Raw genomic sequence first — 26424 nt, 5'->3', positions numbered from 1 at the left:
ATGGAAACTTATGAACTTGGTCCTGAACCTTGCCAAAGACAATAGATCAGATACAGACAAACACGAATCCCCTTCTCTCTCCTCCTTTTGTTTTCTTCTTCTCCCAGCATTTTCTTTTGTAGGGTCCACTCGTTCCTCCGCATCAGACTTCAGTGTCAGATACACAGTGGGCTTTTTGGCCTTAAGAACACTGAATATAAGGCTTTCACCTCACCTCACCTGCTCTACTCTTTGCCTTCCTTTTTAATTGTCCAGCATCTCTTTGATGAATGAGGTTGATGATTCACTTTGTAAGCAGATGTGTTTTTTCTGTGTCATCTCAGAGGCTCCTTTTAGATTTGTGTGTGACCGAGACAACCTGTTTCCTGTCGCCTTTGTCGGGTTTCCCACAGGTTTGGTCTCAACATGCAGACAGAGACTTGCACTCACATGCCCGCAGTTCCACGCTTAAAATCACCAGCTGTCAAACCGGGTTTTCATTCATTTCATTCACACTATTTTCAATGTAAATGTCATCTGACCTTACAGCCTTTGCTTAGTCCAAACAAGGCAGTTACAGAAGTAGCACAGATTGTACTTAACACAGCTCAGATGCAGTAATAATTATAGAAAAAGTTAATTTCATTTGGCAAATAAAGTAAAAATGAGTGTGCTTTTCTTTTTTAACCTTATAGTATTGTGTTACATCCTCCCTCACAAGCTAGCGTTTATAAAACTTTTATGAATTAATTTGTTTCCCCTGCCACACGTAATATTTGGAGTTTTTATACTTTCTGCTAAAGCAAAGGTATTTTATCTAGGTGTAAATAAGCATTTATGAATATTTAAATATGTTTAACTCCGACAGCTCTGTTTACACTTTGTATGGCTAAATTCTGTGACTATTATTACTGCGTCATCCATGCTCGGTGCGTGTAAATCACCGGCAACTGACAAAACGTCAAGTACCTAGAAAGACTTGAAGGACAGGCCTATGTTTGATTCTGGTTTGTATTTGAATGGATAACCTGAATCTTTATCTGGCTTCCTTTTGTGTCATAGTCAGAATCTGATAAAGCTGGGAGGGTTGGAAGGGTTTGGGAAGAGAGGAGGGAGGGCGACATTGCCGCTGGAAACAATGTCTTTCCTATTTTTAGTCAATAGATGAATGTTTAGTAGCACATACATCCTGTCTGTACTTGTCCTCTGAGAGGAGAATGGAGGCTCAATACAGTGGTGTCTGTGCAACTCGGACGCTTATATTGTAATTTGTGTGTCTGTGTGCGCACAGACAGCGTAGCCCCTGGCCATGCAGCTCTGTGGGAGAGGAGGATCAGAAAAGGGGGTGTGAGGGGCTCGTTCAGGGAGAGAGGGGATGAGGGAGAAGGGGGGGAGGGGGGCAGCAGCGCAGGCGTTGAAGAGATACAGCTGTTTCTCCCGTCTCAGCTGTTGCTCCTCTTCCATTGGATGAAGGCTTGGTTTCCCTCCCGCTCTCACACACACACACAAACACACAAGCACACACACACACACATACTGGAATAAGCACACAGCCTAACATTGTTCTGCGATGTGAGAGAAAGATGAAAGAATCAATCTTTCATAGCTGCTATCAGATGGGAATAGTCAGTACTTGCCATATTAGTAAGAGAAGCAGCCATGGCCAGATTAGGCAAAATCTGTCCCTGCTTTCATCACATTGTGTTGTTGTTTCTCTTTGCTCTTTTTTGTCTTTGCCTCTCTTGTTGGTTTTTCAGCCTCGTTCTTTCGTTCCCTGCCATGAAGTTAGATAGGTCCACTTTTATTTTCTGCAGAGATCCGGCAACGTTTTTCTGCTTTTTCTCCTCCTGTATCCCTCTTGTTTTTTTCCCTTGGCCTCTGAGTGTGTGGGTGTCATGTTTTATTCTCCCATGTGACCCCTGACCTAGTGAACTCTCAGAGCAAACAACTGTGTGTATGTGTGTGTCTGTGTGTATGCATTCTTGTTCTTACACTGAACACAAGTGTTGGACACACTTTGATCACACTCTTGTTCTTCCTCTTGTCCCTGTAACAGTCAGTCCTCCCTCCGCTTTCCCTCTCAGTAGCGCTCCCTTTGTGTTTCAAGTTGTAATTGGCCATTTTATCAGGCCCTGGAGACAGGGCAATGCCATGTTAGGGGAAGTCACGCGTGCAGCACTGTGTGTGGATGTGTGTGAGTGAGCACGTGTTAGACTAAATGGGAGGCCTGTTACCTCAGTCTCGCTCAGTTAAGCAGGTTCAAAGTGACATGAGTTCTGGATCAAAACTAGTCTTATAACTAAATACTGAAAAAAAAAAGTCAACACAGAAACTCAGGGCTATATTCAAATCTGAAGCTCTCTCCCTCTTACTTAAAACCTAACACCGCAGACCACATATTCACACACAGGATGTAAGACTAACAATAGCTAGCCTACAACATGTTTGCTTTTAAAGATACTACAGAGTCTGTAGCGTTTCAGTATTGGCTGGTGCATTGCTCTTTTGGGTCAAGTATCTGAGCAGAGTAGGACAACCTAAAAGAGGACAGAAAAACTTGTTGGAGGAGGATGAGCTCATTGTTCCAGAGACAGGAGATGCCCTGTAGATTTTAGTGTTGTATGTGGGAGAAGGATGATTTGAGAGACTGTACTTTTTTAGAACTCACAGATTTCCAGCAAAGCCGATGAAATAAAAAAACTTTTTAAAAATGTATTTACTGTGGAACCCTCTGAGAGTTTACCATTTCCAGAAAGAAGGTATTGTTCAACCAGGCCTGTGAGTGTTTGTGAGTGTGTGTTTGCTGTCAGATAATTGTATGGTTTGTCAGGTAGCAGCATGCAGTGTCTCACCCAAACGCCCTGAGGGTTCATCAGGAACCCAGTCCTGGAAAATGCTGTGTCTGTCTTTGTGGTATTATCAGTGCGAAGGTGAAAGAATCATATTCTGGGCGGCAGACAGAGATGGAGATAAGGATGTTTTGCCCACACGACATCTGTTTGGTCAAGTCCTATTGATATGCAGTGGCTTTAACTCATAAAAGAGGGAAGATGTGTTCATGATGGTGTTCTAACAGAGACAAAGGACACACGCACATACACACATTTTGTCTTGTACATCCAAACAACAGCTGATAGCTTAATAGATTGGGATACAAATAGTAAGCTTAAGAAACTTTGATGATTTCATAAGTTTCAGAATTACATTCAGACTTGGTTGATTCATTAAATTCTAGCAGCAGCAGCAGCAGCAGCTGTGTTTGAAGTTAAATGTTTATCCTAAACGCTCTAAGTGGCTACAGCTCTTCACTAACGGTTCAGTATATAAAACTGATTCACTCACAGAAAAACAGACAAAAATGTCTGATGTCAGTTTGTATACCAACTTCTAACCTCAGTTAAAACCTGCCCCGGGTTTTATGTGTCTTCTGCCACAATAAAAGCCACACATATTTCTGTTCGCTTAAAAGGCTTTTACAAAAAGCAGCTACAGGAAGTGTTGCCCTTGCATTAGCAGCATTGTAACGTCACTTATTCTCTGTGGTTTCAAAACCCCACTGTCACTTTTGCTGTTTTATGTTTTTGTTTTTAACAAAACTTTCTAGCATGATCACTTGCAGTATTGCTCAGTCTGATACTAAAACTTACTTGCCACCCCCACGTCAGTCTAATCACACAGATTTTGGACTTTGATTTTACTGTGTACTATTATTTTGAATATACTGCAACTTAATGATTGAAAATCTCAACCGTCAGGTCAAAACAAACTTATAGAGTACTCATTTCAAAATGAAAGTTTAGTGGGCCTTTCCAGTTTTAGTTCTGCCAGTGGAAACATGATTCTTCGGGATCCAGTCAGCAGTGATGATCACTGATAAGACAGAAACTGAAAGTCTGCTCACTAATTCATCTGCACTGTTTGTGTTGACAGGGCATTAGCCTGATGTGCGCAGACAGCTGTTTTCTAGTGTTCGTGCCGTGGCACGGAAAGACCGAATAAATTAGTAGTCAGTTGACTTCCATGGCCTCACGTCTTGTTGCCAGAGATCATGTCTCTGAGAGTTCAGATCAGCGTGCCGTCTTTTTCAGCCTGTTCCTCTCACAGATACCATTTCTAGGACCCTGTTCAAACCTGACATTAACAAGTCTCTTGGGGGATCTGATCACAATGGACAGCTCTAAGTACAGGTGTAAATGCACTCAAGACGCATTGAGGACACGTGAAATCTGATCACTCAGACCGCATTCAGAGGTGGGCTGCATATGGGAGTGAAAACACAAATGTGTCCTGGGCCACATCCAAGGACCCCCATGCCACTGACATCCTCGAAGTGGACGTACATGCTCGTTGCAAATAAATACAAGCCTGCTTACAAATCATGTAAGCTGGCTTTGTCCATGATGTCTGAAAAGTTCTTAGAATTATATTACAAGTGCGTCAAACACAAACAATGCACCGTCTGTTTTGTTTTGATTTCTTCTTTTACTTTGGGGTGGACTAGGCGTGGGAGGTGCTTTTGCTGCCTCCAGTGAAAAACAACCGCGCATTTGGTCTTTGCAAAGGTAAATGAGATACGTCTTTATTTGTATATAGAGTGGGGAAGTGAGATCCAATCACAATTGGTTACTTGAGATGCATTGTAATGCCTGGTGTGAACTGACATCCTTAGAGCTGGCCCACTTGTGATCAGATCACCCAAGACGCGTGGTGATGCCAGTTTTGAACAGGGCCTAGATTAGCTACCAGATAGCCTGAGCCAGCTGACCGTCCTGAGTCATGACAGCGGTATAGACTGCAGTAACTCACAACTCAGTTTACCAGACCGCCGTGACTCAAGGCAGCTCACATAGCCACCTGTCATCTACATTACATTTACAACTTAAAATAACCTTTTGGTGCAGGTTGTTATAACTTGATTCCCACAAAGTGGACATTTTACACATCATGCAGCCCTACACAACACGTAATGTCAGCATACATACAACATTTAGCACACATTCTCACACACTCAGAATATCTTGTCCTATCTATAAAATTCTGATAGTCTTTGTTATAAATGTGACATGCAGTGTCACTTTTGGCCTTAATGAGTGTTCGCTCAGCCTCCATGAAGAGGTTTTACTGCTGTGTGTTTGATTTGTGCCAATCCTCAGAGACTCATAGAGGAAGGCATAGAGATTTTATCAGTTTCCTCTAAACAGTACAGCTCTGACTGACTGCTCTGTTGCCCTGTATTGTTAGCCTGCCCTTTCCTTGTTAATAGTCCGTGCAGGGAATGACCACAGACATCAGTGCTGCTGCCAGCTCCACACTTCCTCTGCTTCCCCTGCCCCCCCCCCCTTTCCTCTACCCCCCCCAGTCATCCGTCACCATGCTCAGGTCTCTCAGGCTTCAGCAGCAGAGTTGAACTTGGGCTGGGCGGCATGCCCGCTCCCATTTGGACCACGAATCAGACTGAACCCTACACACACACACACACACACACACACACACACACACACACACACACACACACACACACACACACACAGACACACAGACACACACACACACAGACATAGCCATACACACAAACTGTGGGCCAGTGCTCTGCCCACACGTGACAGCCTGCTGCTCTGAGGCCCTTCCACATGCCGCTACTCACAAGCTTGGCACCGCTGCCTCTCTTCGTTTCATCTGATGGATATACAGATACTGTTATCAAGACCACTTGGATCTGTGCCTTGGATCTTGGAGCAGTTTTTAGTATTTGTTCATTTCAAAGCTGTAGGCCGGGGCTGGGCAACAGGAAAGCATTGATCTGGGTCTGTGAGAGTTGTACATACCACGTGTGTCTGTGTCGCTGGGGGATGTGCCAGGAGAAAAGACAGAAGCGGGGACAGGCCTGAACAGCCTGTGTGTAAAGCCTGAGCTCTAATTATCAACCACTGAGAGCTGTAGGGATCGAGGGAGAAGAAGAAAAGAGAGAGAGAGAGAGAGAGAGAGAGAGAGAGAGAGAGAGAGAGAGAGAGAGAGAGAGAGAGAGAGAGAGAGAGAGAGAGAGAGAGAGAGAGAGAGAGAGAGAGAGAGAGAGAGAGAGAGAGAGAGAGAGAGAAGCAAGTGTATCTAAAAAAAGCATAATCACACCCCACGGTGCAAGCTGCTGCTACTGCACTGATTTAGAACTAGTGGAATTTCACAAACAGGGTACACAGACCTAACTAAACCAGGCTCAGGTGTGTGTGTGTGTGTGTCCACTTAGCAGGCACCATGTCTCCTGCGTGTTGTTATCAGCCGAGCAGAAGAAGAATCAGCTGACCTGCACTTCACCACAATATTCATGCAGCTGACAGACCTGGTGACTGTTTTTAATTGTCCGTGTAAATTGGAAATGTTTGCCTTGAAAATGGAAAAGAGGGCTTTCGTTATATATATGACGACTGATTTCTAAAATGTGGCGGTGTTCGCAAACGAGCTGTTGGCATTTGTCAACACAGATAACGTGTGGCAGTATTCACTGCTGTGGAAATCACATGGCTATGGAAGAAAAGGCAACTCAATCAAGACGTTACATTTTATTTTATCGCATCCTCTCAGACCTCGTGGAGCTGTCTTATTTATTTGAAAGTTATATAATAGATCATAAATGTCAAATGTAGGCTGCTTTGAATGTCAATTATTTGTCATGTTGTTGAGTTTTATATTTCTATTGCTCTCCGAAGCTCCGAATCAGGATCATCCGTGACAGTCAACTCGTAACTAAACCCGTCCACTTCAGGGTCACACTTTATATTTCCAGATGACATTTCATTTGATGATCATCACTGATGGTGATGGTATTGAGAAATATTCTTCTAAAAACTTTAAAAAAGTTCAACAAAATTTTTAAGGTGCAAAGTTAGATAATTGTGTCTCATCTCTCTCTTCCTTTTTAAGACCTGCTGTGCCCTTGGTTGCTCTGCCTTCCCACTAGATCATGCTTATTTCCAGCCACAGACAGGACTAAATATTCATGAACTGATGGCTCAATATGTTAGAGGGCAGAGCACGGTTGGTACAGTGGCAGGCTAGAGACAGGCTGTGTGGTGTCACTGGGTTCACTTTGCATCACGTTGCTATGATAACTCAGATGCATGCAGGCCTCTTGTCTGGAAGGACGAGGATATTCGATTTGCTGGCGTTTTTGCACAGATGTTAGTGTTTGTACGTGTAGAGTTGTGGCAGTGTCTTGCTTTCCCTCAGCCCTTCCTGCAGCTCTAGCTCGTAGGCGTCCTCTCTTTTTTTTCCCACTCCTACTGGTCCACGCTATCACGGAGCTGCCTCGGCCCGCTCATTGACCTTCAGAAGGATCTGAGCATCAGCGGCATGTTAAGTGACGGCGTGAGGGGGCTGTTAGCCATGTTCCCTCGACAGCGACACACACGCGCACACACACAGATACACACACACATACCATTGTCCCTCCGCAGGCTGTGCCACCGATCTGTGCTTGAACAGCCAACCTGCTGAGTGAAAGCAGTGTATATCGAACTGCTGTGACATGCTGCCACATGCTGTGTTACTGTGTGTGCAGGTTATTAGAGAGCGTGTGTGATGAGCCTGGCCTCTCTTAGTGTCGGATCAATAGTGTTCTCTTGACTAGAGCCCAGGGACAGTGAGAACCTAAATCTAGCCTTTGCTGGCTTAGCATTACCGACTCGCTCCCTCGTGATTAACAGGCTTCACAAAAGAAATTTAGAAGTTAGATTGTTCTTTTTGTTCCTGTAAAACAAAGAGCGAAAGGGAAAGGGGAGTAGAACATTTCAATTCTTGAAACTTAATCCTACTATGAAATGTAAATACAAGGGAGGGTTATGTCCCAGCTTTTTTTTTTTAAACAGGATTTGCTCGGTACAGTGTTTCCCCATAATTTGGCACTAAGACCTACTGCAGTTCTTTCATAGTGGAAAGATACTTTGCCTAAAAGATAACAACTCTGACTTTGTAGGCCTCCTAACAGTGTGAATTCTCTTAGGGTGTGCGTATTGTGGGCACTAAAGAGAGGAAGAAGGGGGGCACAGCTTAATGGGCTGTCACATCCCTCACTGCTCAGCTCAACACACTGACCCACTTTGGCTCCGTGACTTTGGTGCATTTGCAGCATGCTTTTCAAATGCATCAAGCCCTGCTGCTGCTGCTGCTGCTGCTGCTAGGCAAAACGCATAGCATGTGTCTGTACAGTGTACAGTGCAAGCATTAGACCTTAAAGCACAATGGAGAAAAAGAAGAAATGGCTTCTCTTCTTGATGCTTTTTCAAAAGATGTGTGCAGTGAAATTGCCAGGATTCTGTTCTCTGTTCATAATTGTAAGGACTGTGAGCCTTGCTGTTAGCACGAGGAGGACATTTGTGGCACTCTCGCACACATTTGGAGCAGATTGAGATGCGAGACTTGCAGGGCTGCGAGGTGTCAAAGACAGGCCTGCAGAGCTGCAGGCAGGAACTGGCAGAGATGTCAAAGCTGCTGAAGTCACACAACTGTCTGTTAATGCTGAACACTACAGGAATCTCACGTCTGATCCTTTATTCAGTCTCACGGTGTGTGACCTTTTCCCCGATCACACTTGAGGTACGGTTCTGTAAAGGGACACGCAATCCTGGTACCCCCTTCCTGCACACACATACTCAACACAGGAATCCTTTATGTTTGTGTGTGCCTATTACATAGTTATTTTCTATTAATCCAAACAGACATTCACTTAAAGGCTGATGCTGCTGTAAAATGAGGTTGAGGTGAAGAGGAGACAGAGGAGATGAGCAGTGTAAGGAGGACAGAGGACCTGCCAAACGGAGGTGGCAGAGACCTGTTTTCAGGGCCACTGGAGACGGGAATGTAAAGGGTCAGTGCGGGATGTGGAATGTGTTGTCACATGCACAAATATGCCGGCATGTGCATGACGACACACGGGCACACTTGCTGGTACGCTTTGTGCCCTTCACCACGAGCCCTGTTAGGCTGCCAGCGCCTTTGTGTTTGAACTGCAGCATGTGAATGTCAAAAAGCAGTCTGGAAACACGAGTGGAGGGAGGGAGAGGCAGTCGATTCAGAGAGGCCTAATTCAACAGCACCTGCCATGCTGTGTAATAAGTCACATTTAGCTTAACAACAACAAATCCCCTGCTGCAAGCTCCAACATGACTCTCTCCAATTTCTGCTGCTCTTCCTCTGTTATTCTCTTCTTCCTCCTCTAATCCCTGTAATGTCCTCCTGAAGTGTTATCATGGTGAAACCGAAACATTGTCCGCCCGTCCTTACATTCCCAGCATTCCTGAATACACACACCTATCACCGTATCACTACTCATATGATATTGCTTCATCTAAACAGCCCCTTGACTTCAACCTCAGAAAGCGAAGCATGATGATTCAACCACGTAGAACTGTGTCGCCAAGCACGGCACATTTCATCCCAGCTCACCGCCAGAGGTGCATGGATGTGGCCGAGAGCAGAGAGTAAGGTGCTCTGACCAGTTAGGATTGGATCAGGAGGATGTTTTTGAAGTAGCATAGCTGGAGGTGTGGGCGGCTGTAGCTGTAAAGTTAGATGTAAACTGGTTCGGGATGGTTGCAATCGTGACTGACGAGGAAGCTCAGACACAGAGCAAACTGACGGACAGCAGACAAGCAGAGACAGGCTGTTTGCCAGGGGGTGTTTACACTGCTCAGCATATAGGCAGATCAACACTCTCTGTGACAGTGACACACAGACTGTAGTTGTGAGCATAGACTCTGTTTGGTCTGTGCACAAAGAGGTTGTTGTTGTTTCTGTTGTCCTAGCATAAAAGTGAGTTTCTTGTCAGGGCTGGTGTGCAACAGAGCTGAACTGTTTTCTTAATCAGATGTGAGTAGGATGTATAGGCTTATGTCAGCAAAGGTTTAAAGTTAACTTTGGTTAGTGGAAATCTTAATCTGCTGTTTGTTCTGCTGGTGAGCTTTGTACCTCCATCCAGCGTGTCAACAACTTGGAGGGCACGAGAAGATCTTAGCCCCTATCTAATGGTTAAAGGCCAGCTACTGTCTGCCAGCATGCTGCATTTGATCACAGCCTTTCTGAGTCCCACTCAGTCCCAACACACAGGCTTTATCTCTTAGAGTAGTGAGACACCTACTGGCTAATATTAGTCATGTCATTTCATGTTTTAAGTGTGGAGGCACACAGCAAGATAGGATTTATGCTATACAGTACAAGTAAAGTTTGTTCAAAACTGAGACCGTATTGCATTAAATCCAAAGTTTGAAAGGCACAGGTTTCAGATTTAGTTGAGGTGCAGTATAGACATATAAGTAGTGATCTACCAATCCATCTTCTTCTACGTCCCATACCAACTCTGATACATTAATTCGCGATATCTGCCAGCACTCAGTACCCTTCCAGTATCAGTGCTCTCGTTTTCCCAAATTTAAAATCTTTACTACTTAGATATCCGTGAATTAATTTATATGCACAGTAACATGGCCAGGAAATGTTGTGGCGCTTTGAACTGAGTTGGCTGTTGTGAATGAATAAGGTTAATGATAAAGAACTGTGGCTTGGTCACGCCATGGCTGATACCTGATCTTCTTAATAAGGTCAGTATCAGACCGATACTGATCGGTACATCCGCACACATAATGTAGTTATATTATGATTACCATGTTTTTGGATACATGTGAGCAGTAAGACAAAGCAATTCTTCAATACTGAGTAATATAATATAATATAATATAATATAATATAATATAATATAATATAATATAATATAATATAATATAAGTGGCATTGCTATAAGGTGTAACTATCTGGGAAGGATAGTTATTTGATGTTTATGTTCCTTCTCTAAAACGTCCTCCCCTGTATTTTGCTGAGCTAATGGTGACTGAAACCAGTGGTTTATAAGATGCACAAGTGTCCATTAACATTTGTTGCAATGGCTGGTCGTTTGCACTTACACAAATCAGATCAGCCACTGGATTTTTTTTTTTTTTTTTTGGCTGTGTTTGTTGCTGATGGCTGCGTGGGCTTTCCTCATGTTCAGAAGAATCATGCCGCCTCCCTCTCTGTCTCTCTCTTTTGTTCTTTTCACTTTCACACAGACAACAGGAGCCAGTCTCACAGAAAGACAGAACTCGATAGACAGAGTCGGCAATACAGCAACAACGGGCTAACCTCACTTCCTGCACTATGCCCATCTGACACACAACTGGTAAGTGAGGCCTTGTCTTGGCAAGCATAGCTTGTTTTTGCAGGTGTGGTGACAGCACTCTGAGTGTGCCTGCAGGGTTGTAGGCTAACTGTTTTTTAATCATATTAGCATATGACTACAGTTGGGCAAATCACCACGATAGGATCAGACATGACTGAGACATTACTTATGGTGCTAGACACACAGGAGTGCAGGTGTCCAACAAACAATATGCAGGAATGTGTCTCAAGCTCAACAACCTTGTTGACTTTGGTAGTAAAGTTTAGTCGTACATGTTAAGTTGTAGATGTATTTAGAGAGTTTATTTTTGAATGAATGGATAATCACTGGTTTTGTGTGAGACTCGAGTGTTATGTTCGCATTTATCACATTTGCTGTGACGTTTAAAGACCGCGGGCTGTGTGTTAGCGTGTGGTGACGATAAGCGAAACTCCCAACTGATATTTTACATAATTGTCAAGGGGCTCTTCAGAGTAAAGGACAAGACACACATAGGTATTAGACCAGGAAGTAAGGTAATTACAGACGTATGACTTTATAAACAAGAGACAGGCTAAGACTTGTAAACACAGAGTGACTGTAGTTTCCTGTGCAATTATACACTGCTGTCAAACAATGTGAGGGAAGTTGACATGATGTAGTGCTGTTTGTTCTTGGCTGAGCAGAATGCAACGGTGGAAGGCAGCTAATGGTTCTTAAAGCACAGGCCATTTCAGCTCGAGCCTTGAGCCAGCCAAAACACACACACACACACACACACACACACACACACACACACACACACACACACACACACACACACACACACAGAGGCCTGCATTGTCAAGTACACAAGGGATGTCTTTGCTGGCCTTCAGTATTCTAAGCGGCGCCTTATTTTTCATTACTGTCTCTCAGTGTGCTTTTGGCAAAGAATAGTCTCTGAGGTGTTTTCAGTCCTGGCCAGAGAAGAATACTGTGGAATATTAAAATATCACATCATACCATCCTAATAAGAAATCATTCAGCCTTGAAATTTCAGTTTGTACAAGAACAAGACTCTGTGCCTGTTGTCTAATGTTCATGATACATAAGATCATTAAGCACTTATAATAATCTTTTGTTGCGTTTCTGTCTGCATTGTCATGTGTAGGTTCTGACTGGGATATCAAAGTAGATATGAGGATAATCAGTTTGTGTTTTTCCGGATACCATGACTGAGACATTGTGAGTAGTAGCAGTGATAAATGAATAATTAGTACTTCAGGAGCAGTGGTGCTAGTATTGCTTACAATTTATGGAAGACGACCAGAAAATGCAGCTTGTGCAACATTCATTGATCGATGCTCATGCTGGAACTGTTTATTGATTATTTGATTCACCAACAGAATAGTGATTTAACAAGACAACAAACACATTTTCTAGATACAGCTTTGTGTTGCCGTGGTAGCTTGTGCAGTGTATTTGTCTTCAAATTTACATATTTAAATGGTTATGTAATGAAACAGTTGGTGCTCGGGTTTTAAGAAAAACAAAACACGTGAATAACTCCAGCAGTCAGTTTGTGTTTTTATAGCTGTTGAAATCCATTCTCCAGAGCACCTGGAGAGTTTCACGATGAGCATATTCGTGCTCTGCGAGCCTCTTGACAAAAGATGTCCTAATAAAATTCCTTCCTGTGTTTAGAAGTTAAGTCTGGTCTGGAGAGTCATCGAGTGGCAGTAGGTCATACTCCAGTGTCGGGTGTAAGCTGTTTAGTGTTGTGGCGCTAACAGACGGCTGGCTTCTCCAAACCCCTTTCACACGAGATCTCTTCTTAATGCTCAGCCTAAGCCCCTTCTGTCCTGTCCCTCTCTAGTGTAGTAAATGACGAGCTGTGAAAGTGTGCGTCCATATGGCACACACACAGACCTGCTGGGACAGAAACTGAACCTGTCGACACTTTCACCGTCATCTCAAGTTCAACCGTAACAAATTTTCTTAGGGTGAAATTAGCTTAGTATTCAGGTCAGGGGCCTGTAATGACAAAGTGAACTTGAGAATTCTTAAAACAGCTTATTTCAACCAGTAGGTGGTGCTACTGCTACATGCTGAGTGATAAGTCTGCTATGCATACAGATAATAATGTTCGATATGTGGTGCACAGTTAACCTACTGTCCATATTTTTATTTTTTATTTTTTTGTCTTTGTGTGTCCAGAGGGCCGGGCGGACTTTGCTGCAGCTGAGGATGATGAATGGTTTCCTGCGCTAGAGCTAGATGGTGTGGGAATGATGGACCTCCCTAATGGCCAATCAGGCATCACCACCACCGCTGCAACAGTCTCTGAGGTGAGGCCACGCCCACACGCTAGACCTCCGTCCACTGTGTGCGTTAGATTAATGCACAACAAGTACTTCCTGTGCATCATTCAAGCATCTCTCAACACAGAGAGCTTCAGTGTGTGATTGCTGGGTGACGGGATGTTGTCATGTGTCACGTCAGCACATTTTTGCAGTGATTCTTTAGCTTTGCTATGAGCCCTTTCATACCACACCTCTCCTCTGCTCATCATAACCTTGTTTTTAACTGCATAGCCATCATTCTTGTTTCTCAGATACCTTATCTCAGCTTTTACCTTACAATGCAACACTGTGTGTGTGTGTGTGTGTGTGCGTGCGTGCGTGTGTGTGTGTGCTTGATTGTTTCTCCTCCTCCAGAAGAGCAGCAGCTCAGAATCTCTCAGTGATAAGGCTTCTTCAGAGCTGAAGAAGAGTTTTGATGCTGTTGTGTTTGATGTGCTCAAGGTTACTCCTGAAGAATATGCAGTAAGTAAAGTTTTTGTGGGTTTTTTTTTTTTTTTTGTATCCGAGTCTATCTGTCCTTGTCTGGTTAACCTGCATCATGTATGAGTGTTTTTAAAAATGAAATGTTCAGTTAGCACAAATGTGATGTGCTGACTTGGGACTGCAGGAGATGTGGTGATAGAGGAGGAAATGGGGTCAGAGTTTGGATCAGTAATAATTGATGATGTTTGGCAGTGCCAAGCAGGCAGCGATAGATTTCCCCTGGCTGCCTCTGCACAAACTTTCCGTGGTGATGATGAACAAACAGGAATCACATTGCTGCTGAATGAGGCTTACTTTGTTGTGAGGAATAATGTTGTTGTTTGGAATAATGCTGCGGCCCCTATGACAGTTCAAATAAAATATTTTCTTTTCTTCAGGTCTGTAGACTGATTTCATTGCTTTGATGTTTGTCTCTTGTTCTACCCTGTTCAACCACAAGGGGGCACTCTTCATCTTCTTTGTCACATCTTCCCTGGTATATTATTAAGAAAGTCTTTAAAGGTGCTGTCAGTAAAAATCAGAGTACAGGGAACAATGAGTTGTGCACTGTGCAATTTGACAATTCATAATTTGTCCGTTACACAGTAATGTAGGTCTGAAATGGGGGATTTGTGGGATTTGGGGAAATGCTTTGTCAAACTTTGTCATTGTGGCCTACTAGAGTTGTTAAGTCTAACAACTGTTGTGTTACATCTCCTCCAGGGCCAGATTACGCTCATGGACGCTCCTGTGTTCAAAGCCATCCAGCCAGAGGTGAGCTGCTTTCAGATTCACATCTGTAGAGAGAAGAGGTGTTGACAGCTTTATTTTGATGCCATTTCTGACATCTAGTGTGAGAAATCAAGTGGGACTTTTGAGTTACCTACACTTTTCAAACACTATATATATATATATATATATATATATATATATATATATATATATATATATATATATATATATATATATATATATATATGTCTGTGTGTGTGTGTGTATGTATACAAGAATTTAAGATTTTACTCTATCCATCTGCTGTCTTTCTCTGTCTGTCCCTCTCTCTTTCTCTTTTTCTCTCCTGCGCAATTACCATGCAGTTGGTATCTCAGCAGCAGCTTTGATCAGCGCTCCCACACAGAGCTACAGTTGTGCAGAAAAAGGGTATCTGTGCCTTGCCCGGTCTTTTACACCTTGCCTCAGCGAGAGCCGCGTGCAATCTCATGCTTTTTCTCATTTGGATTGTCAGACCCTTCCTGACAGCAAGGCATGGATAGCCTGTGTTTAAGGTTGGCCACTGTGGCCTTATAAAAGCAGGATACAGACCACAACCCAGTATGGTGTGGTGCAGTCTGACTCCTGCTACTGCACATGTGCAACACTTGTCTCATCTCAGCTAACAGCGCACGCACTCCTCTGACATGATATCATTTCCAGACCCACGGTTCAATTTAATTTAAATGACCGTGTCATAGTGTAGCTTGACCTTTTTAGTCTTGTAAATAGTTTGTTGTGTCTGAGTAATGGAACAAAACTAAAGATTAAAGTCACTGAGTAGCCGTTGTCAGGGGTTGTCTTTGGAGTACATAGTTGTTTCTTCACTCAGAGGGAAGTCATTGAAATCTTCTGGACTGCAGCCCCATCATCTTAACTCCACCGGGCCAAGGTCACGCAGACCCTTCAAACAGCCTGTCGTTATGAAGGGTTTCATAAACGCGAACATGCTCCCATGTTCAGTCCAATTTGACTGACTGGCTGTCTAAGCGGGATTTACAAGCCTAATGAAAATGTGTCCCTGTACTTCGGTCCAGTTTAGCAATTTGGAAAATAATGGTTCAGGGTGAAGATTTAAGGGTCAGGTGGATGTGGTTTCACTCGCTGCAGAGTCCCACATGTGGTGGTGGGGGGGGGGGGGGGGGGGCGGGGGGGGGCGGGCTAGAAGTGGGAATGAAGGATGATGCAGGGGAAAGTGAGCAGGAGGGGGCATTTGGGAAGAACTTTTGTGCTCACACTGGCCTGGTTGAGGGGGAGGGCTGACAAGGAGATGAAGGCTGCAGTCTGGAGGGAGAGAAGGAGCAGAGTGTACAGTATGCAGAGTGACCCAGCAGCATCCTGGCAGGGACAGAGTGCTCTAGAGAGGCTTTTCCTGCCCTCGCTGTGCTTTTGTCTCACAACACTGGCGGACAAGACGCTACAAAGCTAAGACTGAACTGAACTCAGCTAGAGTTTCCACTGCTGTCAGTCTCGTAGACGGATGATGGGAAAAGCAGGTGTGTGTGTGTATGTGTTGGTGCACGCCTGCTGTTTCACTCCATTCACCGCCCGAATAGGAAAATATTAAATAACTTGGTTAAAACCTTGAGTTGTGCAATAGTGTTTTTACTGACGTACAGCCCATTTTTGCCTTTTAAGCACTCTTTAAATGCCGTGTTACACTGAAATCTACACACATATGGAAACCAAAATAGGGATTACTGATGAAAGGGTAACAGTCATGGACATGATTAGGGTTAAAAGGCATGTTAATATAGAACAAATATTTTCATGTTTGCCGTATCATTTTCTTGAGATGAGGGAAAGAGTGGAAAAAAAAGGCAAAGTTTGTGTTGGTTTCCATGACGTGATTTGTTGTAATTCTCATTTGTTAAAATAGTTGTAAGGGAGTCAACCTTCAATTGGATGTCTCATCTTCGGTAGAGTCTCTACTAAACTCAGATGAGTCCAGATGTTCTTTGGAGGGATTCATTTTGACATATTTTGACTTTTTGCATAATAACAAACAACAGACGAATCAAATTTTCCACCAGATTGCTTCCAAGTGTTCCTGGTCTGTGGCCATACTGGTTTAAAAATGTTTTTGTTGCTCACTTAAAGCATAGTAACTGCAGGTAAACTAAACTTGCCCTTTAGACTTTAGACTTCTTAGTGTCCTCTGCTTGACTTAAATGTTCTGTACTGATGTTACTGTGTTTGCTGTTTTTCCAAGGCTGCAGTAATTTCCATAGTTAACTGTAGTGGCTACTTGAAATAGTTAAAATGACCATAAATTAGCTATGACTTGGCCTGTTGGTGTCTGTGTTTAAGATTTTATTTTTCCTCTTTCCATAAACACATCATAACCGTCTTAATATAATAAGAATGTGAGCGTGAGTGAGTTTGTGTGAGAGAGAGAACACCATCGAGAGAGACTGAGGGTCCAGACACTGTTATGTATGCTCCTGTTTACAACATTTTACATGTGTATATGACGCATAAACAGACGCTCTGGCATGAGCTGGGAAAGTTGGCCCAGACAAGATTTCAGTAGAACAGTGGATCTCATTAACTCAAGTTTTCCAATGCTGACATGGAGCAGATTTATGGAGGGGAGCCTGATAGGTTCAGCCAAACCCTCTGGATGAGGAAGAAAAGATAACTGTCTGTCACAGTCGCAATAAAAGATTACATGAGAACTGTGGATGGAGACACGAGAAACAGTGTGAGGAGATGGTGTTACGTCTGGCCAAACCCTCTGGGCAGGAAGTATAGTCCCCTCTCACTATCCTCTTTTCTTCCAAACTGCGGTTATATATAAAGTGGGATAAGTAATGGATAATAACTGGAGAGGCCAGTATTTCTAAATAACTCCTTAATATTGGAAAGGCTTGAAGAGAGGCAGGTTTTTAAAGATCAGAGCTGAGTCCAGAGGCAAACGCCGAATCTAAACACATCTGCTTTTGATGGTACGTAAGTGACAGCTCATAGGACACTTCCATGCAACTGAGGATTGTTGTAATTTACTTCCTTCATGCGATGGACCCTCATCAGCTCACTGCTCATGATTCCTGCCAGTGACCAGAGTATTAAAAAGATGAAGAATTTGACCGAGCGTTGTCAGAATCTTGTTTTCTGTTTGGAGTACAGGTGTAATTGATGGGAACAGCAGAATTTATTTTTTGATGGTAAAGTAATCTATAGTGCAGAGCAGACTGATGTATAATCTACAACCCTCAGCTGAATCGCTGATGTGTTCCTTGGCTGTTGGTTTGCAAAGTGAAATGCCATTAAAATGACAAGATGGATCATAGAGAGGGGGAGGGAAAAGGATGCAAGGGACTTGTAGCTAAATCTTTTTCTCTCATCTAAATTTACGATGCATTGATTTCTGATGGTTTGTAGCATTGACGGGATCTGTTAAGAGGGAACTGGACTGGACAGCTCGATATAGTACAGACGATCAGCTGACAGGAGAAATATATAGAGTAAAATGATGTGTAAGTGAAAAAGTGTAGAGGAATTGTGGTGGAATAAAAGTCAGAGGACATTTTCTCCCTTCATCTCTGTTTTGTTTTTTTTCCCAGTCCCAGTGGGCCATTTCTAATTTCATAATCAGACGTGGAGCTGATGATCTACAGCTGGATGTTTATAAAATAGAGGCTGAGAGGAAAAGAGAGATTGAGTGATGTAAAGGGACTCGAAGGGGGGAGAGGGTTGCCTTTGTTTTTAACACACAGTCATGACAACAGCCAAGTAAGTAATTTAGTGGCTTTGGCTGGCGAGTTTCTCTTCAGCTCTCAGGGAATAGCTATCAGATTGCATTTTACGTACCGCTGAGAAGTATGTCAGCTCCTCACATGTCTGAGCGCCCAGCACACAAAACCTCTGAACAGATTGAAAGTCTGGTGTGAGTCACGGAGGAGATGGTGACTTGTAGTCGGAGGCAGGTAATGTTTCACGTTCTCGGGCCCGTCTCGCCCGTAGGGCTTAATGTTTTCCAGCCTTGATTGTGAGATAGAGAAACATTCGCTCAAATATTTTGTTTTCTCTCATACTGTCTCTACAGTAACTGACACTGCATACAGCTCTCTGCTGGGACCTGCGGTCTGCACATGTTGTTTTTCTGGTGTAGGGATTGGACAATAATTGCTGCACAACAAACACATGAGGGAATCCCACCTACACCACAGCCTGTCAGCGTGATGGTCAGTGCACATCTATCATGGTGAAAGGTGGAGAAAAATCATGTTTTGGCAGTTGAGCCAGAAAAACCACAATGACAAGTTTTCCCTCGTTAAAGAGGATTTGGTCCAGAATTTGAGATTCGGTTCCAAAAAAGGTGCCAAAGGAATAATTGCTGGAGTAGTGGAAGAGTACATCAAAACATGATGATGTTTAACATTTCTTTTGGCATTTAGCAGTAATTATTACGTTAATATCATCTTTAGCAAATGCACAATGAAATCTTGACATAGAGAGATGCCTTGTCTGGTTTTACTAGCTATGACAGATGGCCTGTTCTACCACAAGAATCCTATAGAATGCCTGTAGTGAAAGAGCTCCTGGAAAAGTAATTCTTTCCATGGTGTGCATGGAGGCTGCTTGTAGGTCTCTGCCATGTCTTTAGTTTAGAGATGTCCCACTGAGACAGCGATGTATTTCATGGCCCCTCTTTTTCATCTTTCCTGTCCTTTCCAGGTCCTCTGTTTTATTTTTCTGTTCCTCTGTTCTTTTGGTTTAGTGTTCCTGCGTCTCGCTACAAGCTGAAGTCCAGAACAGCAACGGGCACAACTGTGCAGATTTTCCATCACACTCCTTCCTGTCATCCTCAGCTAATCTGTCTCCACGATCTCCTCCCCTCTTGCGGCAAACCTTCTTTCTCAGTCTCACTTCCTCCTCTCCTCGTCTTCCTTCTTTTTCCATCCTGTTCCTCATCTATTATCAGTCCTTCCTGTCTTGGCCTGTGGCCTCTCTTTAATATTCTCCGGGACCCCGACACTTGAGTTTTCCGTTTACAGTGTACACAAAAACAAAAGGAACTGCTGTGGTGTCTCGCATGAGGTCATAGCAATTTGTGGCTTAACTGCAGCTGGTTGTCTTATTCAGCCTGCACCTCTGTTTATATAATACATCTTACAGTGTATCTGTAAAGCTGAGTATAATCTACACTTTGGTCTAAACAAAAGCAGCATTAAGAGATAATGGGATATATAAATGGTGATTTTAAAATTAAGTTCTGAGATGTGTTGGTTTATTTAAAGTGTTGTTGTGGTTGTAGTGAAGCCATAAGCTCTTTAACCCCGTCAGTTGTTATTTGTTGACGATTGCAGCCTGTAACCAGAGGTGACGTCAGTTTTCTTTGACAGCTTCCATGTTAACCATACTTACCCGACACTGTAGCTACAGGCAGCTTCTAACAGCCCCATAGGGCCGAGCGTTAATGAAGAAGCTGCTCAGCCAGACCAGTATGTGGAAATGACTGGCCGTCTGTGGTTTGGAACAGGCCCTTTTTTTTTTAACGGCACTTTTTTACTGCAGAATTTAAAACCCTCTCCTTACCAGTGCTGCCCCACCAAGGCCTTTCTACCAAGACTCAGCTGTTGTCAGTTTTTTTTTTAATGTTGCCTCCTGCTTGTAATGCCTGAGTGTGAAATGAGACTATAAAGTCACAAGGAAAATAAAGGAAATCAAATTCTGATAGTTTCGGGGGGAGGCTGTGGATCAGTTTCCTGCTGCTAAAGTACACATGAAGCAACTGGTTATTACACAACAACTTCAGAACAATAGAGATTAAGTGACATCAGCTTCAGACTCAGTTAGATGGACAGATGGATGGATGATTAGATTAGGAGACAGGCCTAGGTGGTCCAGTGTCGAAGGGTCAGTGACAGTTGTTGAAATGTTGCGGTCTTGTTCGAGCGAGCTATGCGTAGGAGCGTCTGTGTGTCTCCTCTTGGGTGTACCGCCTACCTGGGTGGTCAGGTGGTCGGAGCGGCGAGACACACAAACACACCCACCTCCCAGTAAGTAAGGAACGTCTTTGTTTAATAATCATCACCAAAGTTGTGTGGAAGTTGGAGAGAAGAATGATTGACATGATGGCGGGAAGGAGGGAAGCGCTTATTTAAAAAGGACACATTTAAAATAAACGACGAGTTCTCCTTGGTGAGACAGACTCAAGTCTCCTACACGCTGGTTGAGCTACATCCTGCGACAAGGACAACATGCTCAAACTCTGAGGAGGCTCCACACAGGCTTGTTAACCTTGTGGGAAGATGCTGTTGGGTCTTCTGCAGTGTTTTGGTCTCTGGTCTTAACTCTATCCCTTCATCTTCCCTCCGCTGTCCCTCTTTTTCCTCTTCTCGTATCCTCATCCTGACTCAGGCAATATAGGTCCCAAGGCATCGCCTCGCCCACGCATGAACGTCTGCTTTTTACATCTGTATTTGATATGTTGCCTCTTTAACCCCCGCTGGCTGCCTCCAACAAGTCACCCTTGAACGAGCATGAGTTGTCTTTGCATCAGTAGACGTCCTGATGCAGTCCAGGTCAGGGAGTTGTTAGCAGTTTGGTGGAGGTTGTTGCTTCCAGACGATCAGACTGTCTCACAGGGGGTATTGTGTGGGGGAGCTGCAGCCTGGTTCAGCTGTTCATATTGTAGCCCAAGTCGGTTGGGCTGGCAGGGATTAGGAGGAGAGCTTGCACAACATTTTTCCTACTGTTACGTCAGTGTCCCTGGCCTCTGGACAGCCTGCAGGGGCCAGCGGAGGGTCTGGGTTCCCCTCGCAGTGCCTGTGTGGTCTCCTGTCTTTTACCTCATAGTTGAGGACAGTGGCCGAGGCCAAACTCAGTCCAACCTGGTACTGACTGACTATTTGTGTGTTGTTGGAATCTTCTGTGTTCACGATCCAAAATCACCGCCCTTCCTTTAATAAAGTTTACTGAAATCACTTTCAGCGCTGCTGCTTTCCACAGCTGCTGCTACTTTGTAAGACTAACACGAGGAGAAGTGCTAAAATGTATTAGTTTATTGACAAAAAAAATCAACAAATTACGTTTTCAATAACTTGGTAATTATTTTAAAGTTATTACTTAAGTAAACTAAATCAAACATTCGCTAATTATGACCTGTCAAACGTAAAGATTTGCTGCTTTTGTCTGCATTCTGTCATTGCAAACTGAATAGCTTCAGCTTTTTGACAGTTGGCAGAAAACATAATGGTTTGGTCTCTGGTAACTTGATGATATGAACATTTGTTATAATACTTGACATTAAAAGTACAGGGCTGTGGATTATTGTCGAGTTTTGCTGCTTATATTTTAACCAAAATGTGTGTCTCAGCAAAATGCGTTATATTTGTCCTTAATTTTACCCTGAGGTTCACCAAACATGCATGAATCTGTAGCATCATAAAACATTTGCAACGTTTTTTTTTATAAACTGACTTTGTTTACATTCAGTTGCAGTTCTTGTCTTCTTCTCTTTTAATGTTGCATTGCTGCTTTTCACATGGTATTGCTGCCACTGCCATTACCGCCCTGTGCCGGTGTCTGACACGTGTATCATATCACGCCTGCGCTCATGGGATGCACGTGCGCCTTCGTACACAGTAGAGCTTGAATTTTTCTGTTGAACTTTTCTGCATTACTTTCAGGTGTGGGTGTTTCAGGGCCTGCTAGTGTTCATGCCGGCTCACTAACATGACTCGCTAACATTACTGGCTTGACTAATTGGGATTTAGCTTTCATATCTGTTATTGGTTCCATCTGTGCTTTTCCTGCTACGACCATTGAATATCCATGGCGATCAAGTGATGCGGACCACAGCAGGGTGTACTGCAACTTTAAATTACTTATCAATTTCTCCAAAAATGAACGAATCAATAATAAAACTTTGTTATAAAGACAAACTTTCAGATTTTGAATTGAATTTAAATTAGTTTATCATGGATTATGAACACTTTTAAGAAGCTTTGTTTTGTTTCCACAAAACCTACAACAGTCAGTCTAGTGGAAATTAGTAGTGAGTGCAGAGCTTCATCCTAAGGCAGAGTGTGTTCCTGCATTGCTTTACCTCTCTGGTTTTGCAGTCATTCATGAATCTGTCTGTGCCTTTGACTGTATCCTGTCCTCAGCCTCTCTCTCTCTCTCTCTCTCTCTCTCTCTCTCTCTCTCTCTCTCTCTCTCTCTCTCTCTCTCTCTCTCTCTCTCTCTTCCTCCTGATCTGCTTTTCTCTCCTGTCATACCCTGCTTTCTGCCTCCTTTCCACTTCCCACTGAGTGACCTCTGACTGGGCTGTTAAATACATTCAGTAAAATGCACGCGTATACAAAAAGCTTCTGTGGATCTGTGCATAATGTTCCCCTGCCTGTATGTTTTCAGGAGCTGTCAAGCTGTGGCTGGAACAAGAAGGAGAAACACAGCTCTGCTCCAAATGTTGTGGCCTTCACTCGCAGGTTCAACCAGGTGAGACAAATACACAGTTTGCACTTCGGTACTGCTTCACATCTCACCCCAAAGGAAGAGCAGAGAGAGAGAAAACAGTTCCTCTTGCAGTGTTAAAGATTTATGAGCGTTGGCCATCGAGGAATGGAGAGATCAAAACTCTTTCCATCATGCCCTCTTCTTTCATCCTTCAAAGCACCACCCTAGCTCTCACCCTTGCCCTGCTTCTCATGGCAGCTCCCAATAACCTCCACATCTCCTCCCTGCTTGGCAGATGCATCTTAAATAGTCCCCAAGTCACACAGGTCTGAAGAAAGGTGGGGTTTTTCTTTTTGTCCTTAGATGGTCTTTGGTTCTGGCCCTCATTAAGTTTTTTTTATGTGCTCTTACATGTTGGTGTAGCATGTGTAGGAGCATTTCCAAATGTATGCAAGAGCACGTATGGCATGCGCCCTCAGTGCCCTGTGAAATCATCAGCAGGAAGCTGTGGGTAATGATGTAAGGTGCAGCCGTGCCCTTTAATCGCCTTCCAGTGTTTTTGCCAGACTCCTTTAAGACCCACTTTACTGCCCTCCAGTATAAATATGAGATGATCAAACAAGAATGTGTTGCTGTGGAAACTTCATGTATAGCAGATCCCAAACGGTGATTCAAGATGTTAGTTGCACACATTTCAGCTGCTGGGAGCCAAGGAAAATGAGCTTTTTGGATAATAGGAGTTGGATTGGGAGAGCAGAGAGTCCCAGAAAGCTCCTTAGCATGAGCTGAGGCCATATTCCTCTTCCTTCAGTCGCTGTTTTGCTGGCACTACGTTTTTGGGAGCATGTGGAGCAGAAGAAAAGTGGCCAGTCCGTTCAGCAGGCCGCAAGGAGAGAATAATGCAGAATAATACTGTGCATTGATCAACTGTTATTGGATTTGGAGACAAATCAGCAGCTTGCATAGAAGTAAAAAAAAAGCAAATGTTTTTATCCAGAAATCATAAGAGGAATAATACATTTGTGTCAATGATAACCAAATGAGAAAAGACAAGAAGAACTAATAAAGACAAATCAGAAACATGCCTGATACTTTCAACATTAAAAAATATCATCACACTATAAATTGCCTTTATATACACCCCCTTGTGCAAGGTATATTATTTACATTCTAGACAGCGTATTACAAGCAAATTACATTTGGCTGCTCTCATTGACCATTGATGGTACAGTGATCGTTCTAAACATGACTGTTAGGTATATAAATTCACCTTCTATCACTGAAGAGCCATTAGCGACTCAGGAATCAGACCCACCATCACCTCAAGTCTGTCGGCCAGCTGCTGACCCTGTCTTTGGCCGGATCTTCAACTGCATCCCGTCCCTTCCTCCCCTCAGGCCATTAAATAAGTTGATCCACAGCTATCAGCCCGTGGCTGGATCTGTCTGCTTCCGCTCATTTATGATTATTGAAGTGCTGGGGACTCGCAGCTCCACTCTGGAGGCTTTGATACGCTCATAAACATGGCCCCAAAGACATGATCATTGCTTCAGGGCATAATATGACATGCATAAAGACAGGACCCTGTCTGTGCAGCCCCTGCATCCCCACACCCTTCCTCACTAACATATACACACTTTTGTATGCATCTATGTGGAGCACTGGAGTGACCTCACTGTTGAGCACTTTTTGAGGCCAAGGCATCCGAGGACACGTGCTCTGTGATGAACCCCTGCGGTACAGTGAATTTCATGGACAGGCTTTGTCCAGACTGACCTCAGATATCGAGTTAAAACTCAGAGGAAACTAAATGTGAAGCTGCGGCATGTTTTTGCTCCCAGATTGGAATCGCATTTTACAGTCAATGGAAACTCCAGTCTACTGTACCCTGGAGGTGGAAGGTAGATTTGAATGTTTTTTCTTCTTCTGCTTATTCTTCTTTTTTTTTTTTTTTTTTTTATCTTGAAGCCGCTGTCTCGAAGAAAAAGATGCAAATTGAAGGAGAAGCCAGTGGAAGTCGGGGTTTACTATTTATGTATCTTCTGTCTGTTTTCATCACTCCGTCCTCTTCTCTACAGACATCTCCATGTCTGTAGAGAAGACATGGAGATGTCTGTCATCACTCCATCGTCTTCTCTACAGACATCTCCATGTGAAATAGTGAAAATTAAACGCATATGTCTCTGTTTCCTGGAGATACACTATTTGAATAGATTGAACTCAGTTTGATATACATCTGTATCATGGGGTTATAAGAGGAGAGAGTGAGTGAGTGAGTGGCTGGATGAATTCGTCTCTTCACTCCTCAGCTCCTCACCTCTTCCCTGAAACAAAAACAAGTTCTGGGGCTGTTTCCAGGAAAAAGTAGGCAAACCCAGCTCTAGGTTAAAATTTGTGCACATTGAGAATGTAGATGGAGAGGCACACACACACCTAATTTATAGACACACACACACATGAAGGACACCCAGTGGTCTGTGGCTTTAATGGAGGAATGCTGACCACATAGACAAGAGTCAATTAAACAAGCACATACTAAAGTCCAGCAGCCGAGAAGAATGGACAGGGAGAGGATAATTCAGAAACTGAATGAGGTAAGAGTAATGTCTGCGCTAGAGGAAAAAGCAGAGATGGTCAGTCTTCCTGTCTTATCAGAACACAATGTGCAGACAGCTGTGGGCTTTGAAAGTCCTCAGAGCCCTGTGGCGTTGAAGATAATTTCCCCTCCCATTACCTCCTCTCTTCCCTCACTCTTCTTTTCTTTTTCCTCTTTCCATCCCTGCTCTCCCCAGAGCTTAAACACTGATTGATTCACTGACTTGTCCGTGTGTGTACACGTAATCAGAAGTTTGGCTTACCAGCATTCTCCCCAGAGAGGCAGATTTCCGACATCACTCTCAGTCTGGCCAAGTTCTCTGAACACACACGCATATACACACACCGCACAGTCCTCCTCCTTGACATATTAGCAGTTATGGTGTGTCTCTGTTGTAATCAGTTAGATTTTCCCGTGAAGCTCTTGTTTTTTTTTTTTTTTTTTCTCTCAGGAGCTAATTTCTAATGGAGTATGAAGGAGTGTTACTGTTAGCAGTCTGCCCAGTGCTCTCCTGCTCTGCTTTATACTGGTTTCAGCCCACAGTTGTCGTGATTGTCTGCAGGCCTTGGCTCTGGTCTCAGAGTCTGGAGATTTAACAAGGCAGAACTCCCTGTCTTTCTTTCTACATACCTGAAATTCTCACTGTGCTTTGAAGAATGTAACATATGAGAGATAAAGTTTTATGT

At 43.5% G+C, this 26424-nt stretch overlaps 1 protein-coding gene across 3 annotated transcripts in view; it reads left to right on the top strand.

Moving 5' to 3' along the window:
- Nucleotides 1-26424, top strand: part of ralgps2 (Ral GEF with PH domain and SH3 binding motif 2) — a 66550-nt gene that overhangs the window by 6047 nt on the left and 34079 nt on the right. For 2 of the 3 annotated variants that reach the window (XM_041040385.1, XM_041040383.1), the window contains exons 2-6: nt 11070-11179; nt 13358-13488; nt 13858-13965; nt 14689-14739; nt 23101-23184. In XM_041040385.1, coding sequence (XP_040896319.1) covers nt 13429-13488; nt 13858-13965; nt 14689-14739; nt 23101-23184 — 303 coding nt within the window. In that variant the 5' untranslated portion in view covers nt 11070-11179; nt 13358-13428. The remainder of the gene's footprint in view (nt 1-11069; nt 11180-13357; nt 13489-13857; nt 13966-14688; nt 14740-23100; nt 23185-26424) is intronic. The other variant, XM_041040384.1, reaches the window with a different exon arrangement.

Source organism: Toxotes jaculatrix, chromosome 6 (genome assembly GCF_017976425.1).
Source record: "Toxotes jaculatrix isolate fToxJac2 chromosome 6, fToxJac2.pri, whole genome shotgun sequence".
Taxonomy (NCBI): domain Eukaryota; kingdom Metazoa; phylum Chordata; class Actinopteri; family Toxotidae; genus Toxotes; species Toxotes jaculatrix.
The sequence above is the reverse complement of the archived record's forward strand: the minus strand, read 5'-3'. Positions and strand labels throughout refer to the sequence as shown.